The 12,681-nt window shown below is 41.9% G+C and overlaps 2 protein-coding genes across 6 annotated transcripts; one reads left to right on the forward strand and one right to left on the reverse strand.

The window, feature by feature from the left end:
• Positions 1-1,094: 1,094 nt before the first annotated feature.
• LOC130697906 (protein unc-13 homolog 4B-like) lies at positions 1,095-10,631 on the forward strand. Of its 5 annotated transcripts, none has more exons than XM_057520694.2 (16): positions 1,095-1,279; positions 1,636-1,863; positions 5,650-5,986; positions 6,529-6,693; positions 6,760-6,826; positions 6,894-7,005; positions 7,097-7,141; positions 7,204-7,905; positions 7,971-8,489; positions 8,553-8,769; positions 8,829-8,903; positions 8,965-9,264; positions 9,323-9,529; positions 9,594-10,030; positions 10,088-10,284; positions 10,375-10,631. In XM_057520694.2, the coding sequence occupies exons 2-16, from the start codon at positions 1,658-1,660 to the stop codon at positions 10,467-10,469; spliced, it is 3,681 nt and encodes a 1,226-aa protein (XP_057376677.1). In that variant the 5' UTR covers positions 1,095-1,279; positions 1,636-1,657; the 3' UTR covers positions 10,470-10,631. The 5 variants fall into 5 exon arrangements, with proteins under 5 accessions (XP_057376677.1, XP_059352760.1, XP_057376678.1 ...); XM_059496777.1 differs by having other exon boundaries at positions 1,112-1,279; positions 5,653-5,986; XM_057520695.2 differs by lacking the exons at positions 1,095-1,279; positions 1,636-1,863 and adding an exon at positions 4,528-4,647.
• Positions 10,299-12,143, reverse strand: LOC130697912 (uncharacterized). Its single transcript, XM_057520706.1, has 4 exons — positions 11,984-12,143; positions 11,659-11,914; positions 11,442-11,595; positions 10,299-11,380 (listed from the first exon to the last, which is right to left on the reverse strand). Exons 1-4 carry the CDS (start codon positions 12,001-12,003, stop codon positions 10,647-10,649), a joined length of 1,164 nt encoding a protein of 387 aa, XP_057376689.1. The 5' UTR covers positions 12,004-12,143; the 3' UTR covers positions 10,299-10,646.
• Between the last annotated feature and the right edge of the window lie 538 nt (positions 12,144-12,681).

Below are 12,681 nucleotides of genomic sequence, written 5' to 3' on the forward strand. Positions count from 1 at the left end.
TTTATTAGGCTGCGAAAGGCTGGCTATAGTCAAGCACTTGAGTGGCAGTGTGTCAAACAGACAAAATAAAGAAAAGTGCAAATCAAAAGTCACGTGTTCGTGTCATCTCATGGCGGCCATTTGGACCCTTGTTACCAAATGTGGCAAAGGATGTGGTAAATGAAAGATTACCACATGGTTGTATTCTCATCCCTATTTCTTAATTCTTGTTAGTTTCAACTACATTTTCTAGTGTAAGTTGATTTCTAGAACTGTTAATTTTCCGGCTCTTCTTGACTTCATGGATGGGCAGATAAATCCTCACACACACTTTCAGGAATGTAAAAGGCTTGTTTAGTTAAGGTAGTTCTAACAGTTAGGCAGGCAGGCACCTCCGTTAACCCTTTTTGTTTATCATTAGTTTATGCCCATTCTCGAGGATGAATAAGCAAATATTCTTTTAAAGTTTCAGGTGTTCTACATCCAGGGGGATCAATTTAAAAGATGTTTCGAATTGTCGCAACAATCTGGCCTTTTCTGGGTTAGGACACTTGGACTTGTTTAGATGTGCACTAAACGCTGGAATGTTTTGCATCAGAAGAATACTTTGCCCTGGGTAAACACAAAGTATTCTACTCAATGTTTTTTAAAATGACTTTTATGGCCTTTGATCTAATGGCTTTACTGTTTTTATTGCAGTACTGTCCTTGCAGTGGGTTCAACGCTGAGGTCACCAACAGGCGTTCGTGAGTACGAATTATCTTCCTTCGAATTTACGTGACCATCTTGCAATTATCGTTTTGCATATGACGTCCATGATAATGTTATTGCAACTCGCCTATTTTTTTCTTTTGCCTGAAGAAAAAGAAACTGATGACGAATGTTCTCCAAAAAGATGTAGCATCGCTGACGTCACGTTCGTTTTTAAAGCTCCCCATACGTATGGCACAATGTTTTCTTTCGAGCTGACTGAATTTTGCCCTTGGCTAAAAATTTCATTGCGTGTAGGCTGGAGCTGATCCGCATAGACGCCCAGGCTTTTTCCTATTTCAGTGTGGTTTTTGTGCAGGTAACACGTGAAGGACATACGCTGCCATCCTGCCACGGCAGACTTGCTGGCAAAGAAAAAGCAACGAGGAAATTCCCGGTGCACAAGTCACTTTGGCTATAGGCAAAGTCGTAATATAGACACGGCTGGTTTACCAGTCAGCACTCTTCAGCCGTAAGCACCGTGAGCAGACGTTCTTACGGACAAGTGAAGACAACAACAACCTTCGCTTCCAGTTATTTGATACTAGAGGTACGTTAGAATTTTAAATTGAATTCGCTTCATTTGTCAATCTTTTTCACGAACTCAAATGGATAGAAAATATTTCGTCATGTACATCTAGTCGATTTGGCTATTCTGGTGGTGTCCTTAACTTTGTTGTTGGGACCTAAAACGGAAATGTTAAAGGTGACGAATGTAGCAGGAAAAATAAGGACACACAAATGTTTATTTGAGTCTTGTAACTGTTGTAAAAGAGATCAGATGTTGAATGTCATGAGAGGCGTAGTCAAGGTTACTTTTTCCATGGCGTCGCGACGCCTTTTCGCCTGAAGCCACAAACTTTTTCCTTTCCGGCCTTATTAACTTTTACCGCTTTTATCCCACAGGTGTGTTATTCTATTTTCTCCAATGGCATCCAATTGGAATGAAGAGGATGAACAAGCCGAGGTTGTTATTAATCCGGAGACTGAAACCCCGGCTTACAACCAACCATGGCAGGAAGCGCTGGAAGTAGACGACGAAGTTATGCGGATTTTGCGAGAACATGGCGAGCAAGTGATCGATGACGAGACAGAAATGGCCGCAGATTCCATGGAGGAGGAAGACGGAATCAAGTGAGTCATTTTTCTTTCTGTTTATTTATATGCGTTCCCACGTCCAGTCATGCCCACCTTGGAATTTTGCGTGATTACGCTTTACAAAGCACTTAAATTATTGGCCGTTAGATGGCGAGATTGTCGATTTTCCCGACTGTTGTTGGCGGTTATTTTGAACGCGGAACGTCTAGTTTTTTTGCGCATCCATTAATCACACTTGGACGGGATATTGCCCTTGCGTCAAGTTGTTTAATTTATCAACAAGTCGAGGTCATCACAAGCGAGCGTTACACTGAACATATCATCTGGCATTGAAATGAGATCGCCGACATCGTTACTTTGACTGGGATACGACATAAAAACGAAAAGCAGAGATCCATCGTCATGGAATAACATCTTGCGTCAAAAGAATTTGTTGTTTCACTTAGTTTTTTTTTTTTTTTTAATGGTCAAAAGATTGTTGAACTCAAGAAAGGGCTGCGCGTTCAGTAAGTTCATGTCTTCTCATTACAAAAATGAGATCAACGTCCGTTGGGTTGATCTTTGATTGCGGGGTGTCTCCTGTTCGCCGTTTTCAGCATGTACAATATCTTGCGCTTCAACAGGAATTTGATTCCATCGAAATGTGCGAAGTAATAAAATATTGGGGACATACTTCATGCGAATGACACGCGCCAGATATGCGGGACGTTTGTGTTTACTTTTTCTGCACATTTTTTTTTCGTAATAGGATGAGTCATCACAGACAGACGCTAATTTTGTTTGAACGATTTTCATTCCCAAGTGTTTCGACCTTCAGCTATGGTTGGGTGGAGGGTTGTCAAGGATACAAGCAACAAAGTTCATTACAATCCATTGGTCACCATGTTTTATAATTCTAAGAATTCAAATCATCGCCAAACCAAAATGACCACAACATTTTTCGGGGAAGGGGGAATAGGAAAAAAAAAACAACTGCAATCGCAGCTCCAGGGTACACTTACCACCTGCTTCGTGAAATTGTCCTTCCGGCGTCATTTCCTGAGGGCACCTGCCACCGTGCTAAATTTTATTCCACTTCGAATTGTCCATTTTCCCGCTTGGCCGTATAATCACAGGAAAAATGCATTTGATATTCTCGATTAAAGTCTAAACATCAGGCGTGAGCTGATCACATTTCTTTTTCGTATGTGTTCGATGATGCTGGTATCGGATTAAATGGCGATGGGAAAAAGGAAAGAGGTTTTAGATTCATCCGAGCGGATGATGGGTCTCGAGTTTTTGTGGGGGATCATAGTGATGTTATTTAATTCTGAAAGGCGGCGGGCGGAAGCTTCACATCTGGAACGCATTTTGACCCCATCCGTACGGGAACGACGTTTTTTCCCCCTACCAGCCGTAAAGTAATAAAATTAGGAATTTAGTTTCTTTTTCGTTAGGGTGTTGTTTGTTTACTCAGCCCCTTGGAAAATGGCTACCATTCCTTTATTTCTTCCTTTTCAAAGATATTTAGGGAATGGAATGGGTTTTTTTTAAAGGGGGTGTTTCCCATCTGTCAGGAAACAAAAAATGATCGCAGACCTGTTGACATTTCAACTGCATCAATCGCCGAGTGAACACGATGCAAATGTTACCTCACCATGGGATTAATTCGTTCTTTTTCAAATTGAGGTAAATTTAGAAAGAAAAAAAAAAAGCCCTTAAATTAAATGTCTTATTCTGGGAAATGTTTTGAATTCCTGTACGCTTCTCACCCCTCCGTGTTAGTCTCCCTTTGTTTTTATTTTCAGCTCCCCTCTTACCTCTTCGGCACAAACCCGCACGCGGACACTACTGTTGTGTAACGTGGGCGTGATTACGGCTCCGCATGAGTCACGCTTGTGTGTAGCTTCCGGCTATTCTACCTTCGAGGCATAGCGTAAAATTGATCTATTTCAAATGTTTCAAACGAGAAGAAAAAGAGTTCCGGGTCGCTGCTCTTCTTTTTCTAAAGAAACAGACAACTCATTTTGATGATTTGATGGACCTTGATCCAGTCTTTCTTGACAAGTAGCAGACGACCTTTTTCGATCTCAAGTAGTTGAGCAATGGCAAACTTTGAACTTGGAAATTTAGCGATTCGATAAAAATCCAGAATCCTTTTAAAAACAGTTGGGGTCTTTGAAAATAACCTTTTTATTTAACGTTCCTAGTTATTTCAAACGAATACTTTGTAAATTCACCCCGACAGCCGCATGTTTGTTAGGCAGTCACGTGTTGAGATGAAAGAACAGGGGGATGCGAGTAGCCTTGCACTTCCGGCGTGTGCGTGCCGCAATGACGTAGCTATTACGACGTGAAGGGGGACCACAGTTGATTTCGTTTTTTTTTTTTTAAAGAATAACTTGCAAAGCTTTCCTTTAAGTCAGCTTCTGTAACGTGTTTATCTTGTTTACGCCGCAGTTTCCTTTAATTATTCCGGTTTTTTTTTTGTTTCTTTGCACGAAATTCCCGCGGGCAACTTGACGTACGACCTAAACAGCATCGTGTGGCATTTAGGGAAAAAACCGGTTTGCAAAGCGGTCAAACACATTTTCCTTTTCTCGATTAACGTCACAGACAGCCTCCAGCAGATTTGAATTGTGTTACTGCCATCTTCGTAACAAAACTCGTACAGTCAAGCGTCTGCGTTCGTCGTGAACGTTTGTTTTGTTTGCGTAATCTGCTATGATTTTAATCTAAAAAAAAAAGAATGAAATTCACAAGCAATTGGTTGGCTCAGTCGCTTCAAGATGTCAGTTTGCCCGACATGTTGAGTTCCTTGTTCCCCGCTCTACTGGCACCGTAAGTACCCTAAAAATAAAACTTTTGGATAGGGCGCAAAATTGTGTGACTTTTTAGTTATGTTTGTAACCATGGTGATGTGACGTCGCGACGCCCCTCCGTAAAAAAAAAAAAAAAGCGCTGCAGGCAAGGGAGGGAACATTGTATTCCTGATGGGTCGTAGTTGCCGCAGTCGACTAGGTTACCTGGACCGGAGCGGTCATGGTTTTGGGACCTCGTGAAATTTTGCGTGTTAGGCGCTCCTACCAGTGTCCCCTCGCGAACATTCACGCAACTTTGATTTTTGGTTGAAATCGTAACGATAGTTTTGTTGATATTTCTGTTAAGTTTGGACGTAAGATTTGTTCATGGAAGGATAGACAATCGTTTGTGTGCCCCTTCATTTTTCTTTTATTGTCATGGAATTCGAGACATGACGATCATCATCATCCGGCCAGGAAGCCGGTGCCATTAGAGTTTTTTTTTGAAATCTCTCGTTTTCTTTGTGTGTTCTCGTGGTGTGTTCCAGTTGCTACGAGGAGGGGGATTGATTGCTTGAGGAAGTATCAATTAATAACTAGAAAAAGGCAGTAGGGTGGGAGTATTTGAAAAGGAACAATTGAAGCTGCACGATACTCGAGTGAGGATCGACTCAACATGAGCTGTTCTACTCGAGTGAAGAAATGCGGTGGCCGACGTGTGGACAACAACAGCAACAACAACAATCGACGTTCGTTGCTGTTCTTGCTCGGTAGCGACGGTGGCGGAATGAGCAATCATTCAGCTTCCGCTTGGTTCCACAACTCGTTGCAGCACTTGAGCCACAGTTGGCACCGATTCAACAAGTTGGGCATCAGTCGCGATAAAAAAGCCGATCGCTGTTCCACTTGGTTTGTTGACCAGACAGATAACAATAACAAAACGCTTCCTTTCTTTGCATTTCCAAGGTTTGCCGTCTTCCACCCATTCAATGTTATTTATTAAACATTGGTTTTAACGTTTGTATATTTGTATTGAAAATAGGAGAACGATCAGCGAGGAATCCATCGACTTCTTTGACCGATTTTCAAAGATCAGCGAACGTGCCAACACTCAAAGGATTCCGGCCGGACGGCGAGGCGCTCAGCTGAGAGAGGATGACACGGTTGAGGAAGCGTTCGTTCGAGCCAATCGTATCAACAAGTTGGACCACCAACGCATCACGTCGAGTCCTCAGTTGAGTGATGGGTCGGACGAAGGAGCCGATCGGGTCGAGTCTGCTCCATTACCGGCTCCGAGATCTCGACCCAGGTCTCGCGTTCCAACTCCCACCGGCCATCTTGCCTGGATCTGGGGACCCGAACTGATCGTCGGTGCCGAGGTATGGATCACATTCTTTCTTAAAAATATATATTTATGTATCCATTTTGGATGGGATGGAAATAAAAAAATGTAGGGCAGGAATCCGCAACATTCCCGTTCGGAATTTTGATGTGGGCCTCTGGACAACTTTATTCGAGATGATAAGAGTAGAGATAAACAAGTTTTTCTGGGGAATGGCAGTGTGAGGGAGTTAAGAGAGATAATCTAAACATTACGAAGGACTATAAAACAGCATATTGGCACACGCACTCACGGACGTTGTTTACATGACTTGTGCGCCGACACGCAGCGTCTGCTCTATTTCTGGCCTTAGCTAGTAGTTCCAGACTCTTGAAAGAGATTCAGCTTCCGTGCTGCTCAGTCCGATTCGTGCGAAAGACTAGAATAGGTTTCGTTGTGAAATTATCGCACAGACAAACAACAAAAATTGTAGGGAAAAACAAAAAAGAATGAGTGATGACGTACAGCAAGTTTGTACATTTTTCGTTTATGTTCTTCATCTTTCACTCGAGTCATTTCTGTTGTTCTTTTTGGATGTAGGCGGAGAATGTTTATTGCGAAGTGCTCTACAGTCTTCTGCACGCCATAAGCCGTACGGGATGTGACAACAGCAGCATAGATCAAGTCTTTGACTACTTAAAACGATCGTTCCAGTTTACCGACGCCAAACATGAAGAATTATTGTCAACTGTTAGGCAGAGGACGGTAAGTGGATGCGTCTCTCAATTTAATTCAAGTTTGTGTTTGAATTGGAACTATTTGTTTTATTAGCCACCAGATGTCTCGTTGCAATTGGGCGTCCTCCAGGCCCGCAATTTGAAGGGCAAGGACGTCAACGGTAACTGATTTTAATTCAATGATGTCATCCGAGATATTTTCGCTAATGAATTTTGTTCGTTCGCAAGGTATGAGTGATCCTTACTGTTCCATATGGATTTCGAGCAATCGCCAAAAGTTTCAGGATACGTCCATGAAACCGAGGACTCTGGATCCCGTGTGGAACGAGACGCTGAATTTGTAAGACTCATTAAAAAAAAAAAATGAACACATTTGCGTGTTGCAGAATCTCTGCTTAATATTAAAAAAAAACTCTTTGGTTTGAAATTAGTGCGATAAAGGACGTAAATGAAGATATTTTGCAGCTAGAAATCTGGTAAGTTGTTTAAGCGCCATCTATTAAACATTCTTTATAAACGAGAAATATTTCTTATTTAGGGATTACGATCCAGATGAAACTGTCAAAGAAAAGATGTCGCGTATCACCGAAGTTAAAGATTTACGCGGAATGGGCATCTTGCTAAAACAAATCGCTGTAGCTTCAAAAGCGCCAGGAAAACCGGCCCATAAATTCCTTGGTTTATTGAACGTCGGACTTAAATCTATTCCGCTCTCCGGATTGGAACGCTGGTACCAGCTGGAAGGCCGAGACAAGACTAAAACGAAGGAGCGCGGAGAGATCCGTCTCAATTTGACACTGTCGGCCAGCCGTCCCGATACATCCGAGCAATTCACGTTGCAAGAAAGCTTCATCCATTACGAACGCTTACTCAGGATCGTTGTGGAACACGAAATGCGAGCAGATAGCGAATGGCGTGGCGTTATCCCGGATTCGGCAGCTCTAATGCTCCGCCAGTTCGCTGCTCATCGAGGACTGAGACAATCAGTGACGGACGCATGTCTGTGGTCCGTCTATTCGACCGCCTTTCATAAACGCACGCTGGATCTTTCCGTCATGTTGGGCCTGGTCCAACGACTACGTAAGGCCATCAACGATGGTAAATTACCCGAAGAAGAACTAGTCAACGTGTTTTGGACGGCTGCTGAATCGTTTAGCGTCGCTGCATTATCAGCCATCCGCCATTTACGCAATAATCCGGAATTGAGCACTAGACCTGATCAACTCTCAGCTCTCCTCGAGTAAATTTAACACAACGTTTTTTTTTTATTGGAAGGGAATCTTAAAATCTTTTAAATTTTGGCAGATGCCTTAAGGAATTGAACATGTTAGGTTCTAACAGACCGGGATTATCTGAAATGGAAGTTAGAATCAGCGAGTCGGTTACGATGGGAGCGGCTGATTGGTTCTGTCGGATTGTCGGCGGAAGAAGAAAAGGCGGACCCATCTGTGACGACGATCGTTTGGAAAATGCGATCCGTATTTGTCAATCTCTGATGAGCGATTTGAAAACGGTCTTAACTGTTTATCAAAAAATATTTGAACGTATCTGGCAAATTCCAGTCTTCAACATCGTCTACTTGTACTACGACGGCCAGCTAACCGACATTTCCAAGCCCGTAGTGGACAGCGTCACGCGGAGTCTCAAATCGATTCATACCAACAACAATCAGATCGCCTCATTGGCATTAGAAGCCTCGGGCGAGGTTCCTAGACCTATGCAAAACGGACATGCCAAACAGAACGAAGCGGACACTATTGCCCCACGTTTATCAATGGGCACTGCTCTCTTTGAACTCTATTTGTGCCTTCAACAATTCCACAAGTAAGTGGGAAAAAAAGACATTCATTTTCATCAGGAAGTCGTAATTTCATATCCTTTTATTAGGCTATCAATTTCATTGCCCGAGTCGGAGAAGGAAAGCGTTAAATTGGCCCCGTTTTACACTTGGTTTGAAACGGCTGTCGATCGTTGGTTGGATATAGCCTTGTATAAAGCCATGATTCGAATTGGGAAAGCTGTTTCCTTGGATAATCTACAAACAGTGGACAGCATAGTGCGACATTCTTCATCTGCTGTCGACGCTGTCAGCGTCTTCTATTCAGTAAGTCTTTTGCATAAATATTTGATCTATGACATTTAATTTTAAACTGATTATTTCAGATCAAAATGTTTTGGGAACAACTAGCATGGCCTGATGAGAAAGGGGCGTTGTCTTTCGTTATTAAAATCATGGATGTAAGTAGATAATTGAATAATTCAAACGTGATTGTGTTCCTCATTGTTTTGCAATTGATAGGAAGTGAAACAATCAGCAACAATTTATGCCGAGGCCATTCGACTTAAATTAGAGAGGCTCCATTCCGGATCACCAACGTCAGCCACTGCGCAGCCTTTTTTCATTTCACTGAAAATCTGTTCGGCCATCAACAGTATCTTGCACGTCCAACAATCCATCGATCCATTGGCGGAAGAAATAGGACTCTACAGATTACGTGACGCCGTCCAGGAGAACGGAGATGACGGGTCATTGACAGAAAATGCCATCAAAGATGTTAATGAGAAATTGGACGAGATCTTTTACGCTATAGCCCGCAGGGTAATTCCGAATGATTATCCTAGCGTGCAAAATTCTAATGTTTTTTGGTTCGTTGCAGTTTGAAGTTGAAGTGGCTAAGCTCATCAATACGGTAATGGAATCTGATTTTGGCATGCGCCAAACTGACGATCTCAACCACTACATTTGCAACCAGCTTCTAGCGCTGGATAGCAACCTTCCAAGAGACGTTTTCTTCCGTGTTTTAAACATAATCTATCACCACATCTTGCAGAGTTTCCTTAATGTCGTAGAAGGCGAAGTCCAGGTAAAGACCTACTGAATTTCTATTGCCATTTTCACGTTAAATTTTGAATAATTTACGAATGCAGAAAAAGCGACAGCCGGCTTGCTTCCGCCAGTGGAAAGAGCTGCTCGATATAGTTGAGAATTGCTTCCAAAATCCGGAAGCTGAAGAAGAAATTGAGGATGAAGCGTTGGTCAAAATCCGCTGGCTACTCAAATTGCACGGGATGGACACGGGCGACCTTATCCATCAATATCGACTGGATCGTCTAAAACAGACGTTGGATTCCACTAAAGATGCCGGGCTTGGTTCTCTATCTGTTCGAGTCATCTTTATCGACGATGCTCTAAATATCGATATACTTAATGCCCGTAATTTGAAGCCAATGGATGCTAATGGCTCTGCCGATCCGTACGTCAAAGTTCAACTCTTGCCAACCACAACCTTTCCGGATGCAGCGATCCTCAAGAGTAAAGTGCTTAAAAATACTCTCTTCCCATTATTTGAGGAGAGCTTTACCTAGTAAGTTTAAACTTCGACACAAAGTTAAACAAATTGTTTTAATTTTCTTGTTTTTAGTCCAGTACCAAAGTCGCTGCAGACTAATCCGGAATGCTGCATTTTATTCACAGTCAAGGATAAGGATCTGATTGGTGCCAATGAAATGATGGGTGAATACTTCCTGGGCTTCCAGGAGATCACCCGAGGAGACTCTTCAGTTGACATGAACGCTTTAGATCAAAGGATATTGCCACTGACTAAACCACACGAGCAAGGTATAGGACTACACTTTAATTTTGATTCATTTTATTAAGTGTATTGTATTGGTTTCCATTCTGAATAATTATAATCGTTTTGTTTGTTAGAATCTGAATATTTGAATGCACTGGAAGGCCGTACATGGGATAAGGTAGCTCGCGATTTCGCCAAAAAAGAGAAGAAACGTATGAGCGGAAAGTGATCAAAAGTGTTCCCCAATGATTTACATATTTATACATATACTCTTTGGCGCCTAATTGAAAAAGAATTATTCTGTAAATATGCATACAATACGAATTTGATGTTGCTTTGGTACTATCGATTTCTGTATAACAATATAGCAGACATTTTGGATTCTGAATAATCGACACTGGACCCTTCAACGGATTAACGTCCTGCTTTTGGCTTGGGCTAGAATCGAAGCTAACTTACCAACTTGATCAACAGTTTTACGGAAACTGAAGATCGGGCTTCGCAGAAGATAATGGGTTTGTTTCCCCATCATGTCAGATTCGATTGGACGGACCCTGTAATTTAAACAACAATTTCGTTGATATTCCTCCAACATCATAACATAAATGAGGCGAGCGTATCGGGCGTCTAGGCACGTCGGTTCAGTTTGACCGGAATCCTCATTCGTGCCTGCTGTCCTTGGGGCAATTTCCCACAAATATCCTTTTGTAATGATGGGAATGACGTAATCAACCTCCTGGTACCATCGGTAGATACTTTCGCTACAAAATTCAAGTTCATCTCTGTTCTCTTCAAGAATTAGGACGCCAATTCCGAGGTTTAGGGAGCGGATTTGAAAGGCAACGTTTTTCGCTAAATCATAGCCATCTTGCGTGAAAGTTAGCAGTACGGTTTTCATAAGTTTCTTTTTATCACAGCTATTCGTGTCATCCGAAGCTTTATGGTTCGCCACCGATATGATACTGGTTCTTAATGGAACCGATTTCAAGTTTTCCGGGTCACCTTCTCCTGTAATGCTAACTTCCATGCCAGAATCCATTTCACTGTCTGTGTCAGTCAGCTGATTTGAAGGTAATGTCCCTAGTTGCTCAGGTGTTGAAGTGTTTTGGTGATTAGAAGTAGCTGAGGTATTTAGCAGCACTATAAATAAAAATGTGTTTTAATTAATGAAAAGAATGGGGTAAACTGTGATATTGAAAACCTTCTAACTTGCTAGATATTGCAAGCAAAATGTCTTGGCGCTCCATGGTGAGAAGAGCTTTTAGCAACTCAGAGACACTGGCATTTGTTTTAAGAGCAAATTGACTCAAGATTTCTAAAGTAGCTCCTTTTATGGTAGAAAAGTTTTCAATTCTCTGGAAAGAGAAAGAAAGGAAAACATTAGGGTATAATTTCCCTTAATCTAAAGGAGCTGTTACTATTATATCATGAATGTCGAGACCAAGTAGACCAGCCAGATGCTTCCAGTCTCCATTGGCTCCTACAGGTGTGCCATCCACAAACCGAGCAATAACATGCAGGATTTCCCAACCAATTTGATTGTGACTTGTCAACTTTTTTATCGTGTAATGGGCACCCTTCACCATCCAGTTTTCCAGACATTGCCCAATATCTGGTGGGCCAGGAACATTCCTTGTTCGAATATCTTCAAGTTCTTGGTCGAGGGCTGGATTTCTGCATGGAATGGTAGCAAATTAAACATTAAACATGCCTAACAAACAAAAGACAATTTATATTACTTACAACACCAAGTAATCACCCATTTATGTCAAATTTGTTTCGTGTGGTAAAAAGTTATAGTTATCGTTTTGTGAATTTTTCACCTTTCACGTTGCAAAACGTAACAGTAATCGACAGGCATCTACTGAGCGTTGTTTGCACCATGTGCTGAAACGGGGTACTGCCCAACCGCGAGATTTAAAAAGCAATCCAATTGCTTAACTTAATTCGTAAAGGGTATTCACAATCTTAGCTGCTTCATGCCAGTATGTAAGTTAGCATGTAGCGTGTCCCATAATGTGGTGGGAGTATTTTTAATGTTTCACTCACGAAATGGTATTAGGCTCACGCTCGTAGATAAATCATTGAAATTTTCTGCAAGACATAAATGAAAACCTGATCCACGGAAGCAACAGTTAAAATTCAAATACTACTAAATGGTATCCGCTGTATTAAATTACTTCTTTTTGTTAGTTGATATAAGATAAGACTTACATGTACGCCCCCACTATTCTGTGTGTTCAGTAAACAATATCCTTTAAATTCCAAGAACTGCGACATTACCCATTCCATTCAATTCACCCGTAAAGTGCATAAATGCGGGCAATATCAGCAACCTGGACTATACTTTCTTGATTTTTTTTAAAGGGAAATGCTCCGTTTTTACGCAGGTAATGACGTCATGAGCAGATGGGCGTAGGTTGAAAGTGCGTGGGTTTGTC

Source organism: Daphnia carinata, chromosome 9 (genome assembly GCF_022539665.2).
Source record: "Daphnia carinata strain CSIRO-1 chromosome 9, CSIRO_AGI_Dcar_HiC_V3, whole genome shotgun sequence".
Taxonomy (NCBI): Eukaryota; Metazoa; Arthropoda; class Branchiopoda; order Diplostraca; family Daphniidae; genus Daphnia; species Daphnia carinata.

Coding starts and splice junctions, on each gene's coding strand:
- LOC130697906 (XM_057520693.2), top strand. CDS start 5,284: ATGAGCTGTTCTACTCGAGTGAAGAAATGCGGTGGCCGACGTGTGGAC. Junction 8,770..8,828: donor CTGTCAGCGTCTTCTATTCA/GTAAGTCTTTTG, acceptor TGATTATTTCAG/ATCAAAATGTTTTGGGAACA. Junction 10,031..10,087: donor TTTGAGGAGAGCTTTACCTA/GTAAGTTTAAAC, acceptor TCTTGTTTTTAG/TCCAGTACCAAAGTCGCTGC.
- LOC130697912 (XM_057520706.1), bottom strand. CDS start 12,003: ATGGGTGATTACTTGGTGTT. Junction 11,596..11,658: donor TCGACATTCATGATATAATA/GTAACAGCTCCT, acceptor TTCTCTTTCCAG/AGAATTGAAAACTTTTCTAC. Junction 11,381..11,441: donor AATATCTAGCAAGTTAGAAG/GTTTTCAATATC, acceptor TTTTATTTATAG/TGCTGCTAAATACCTCAGCT.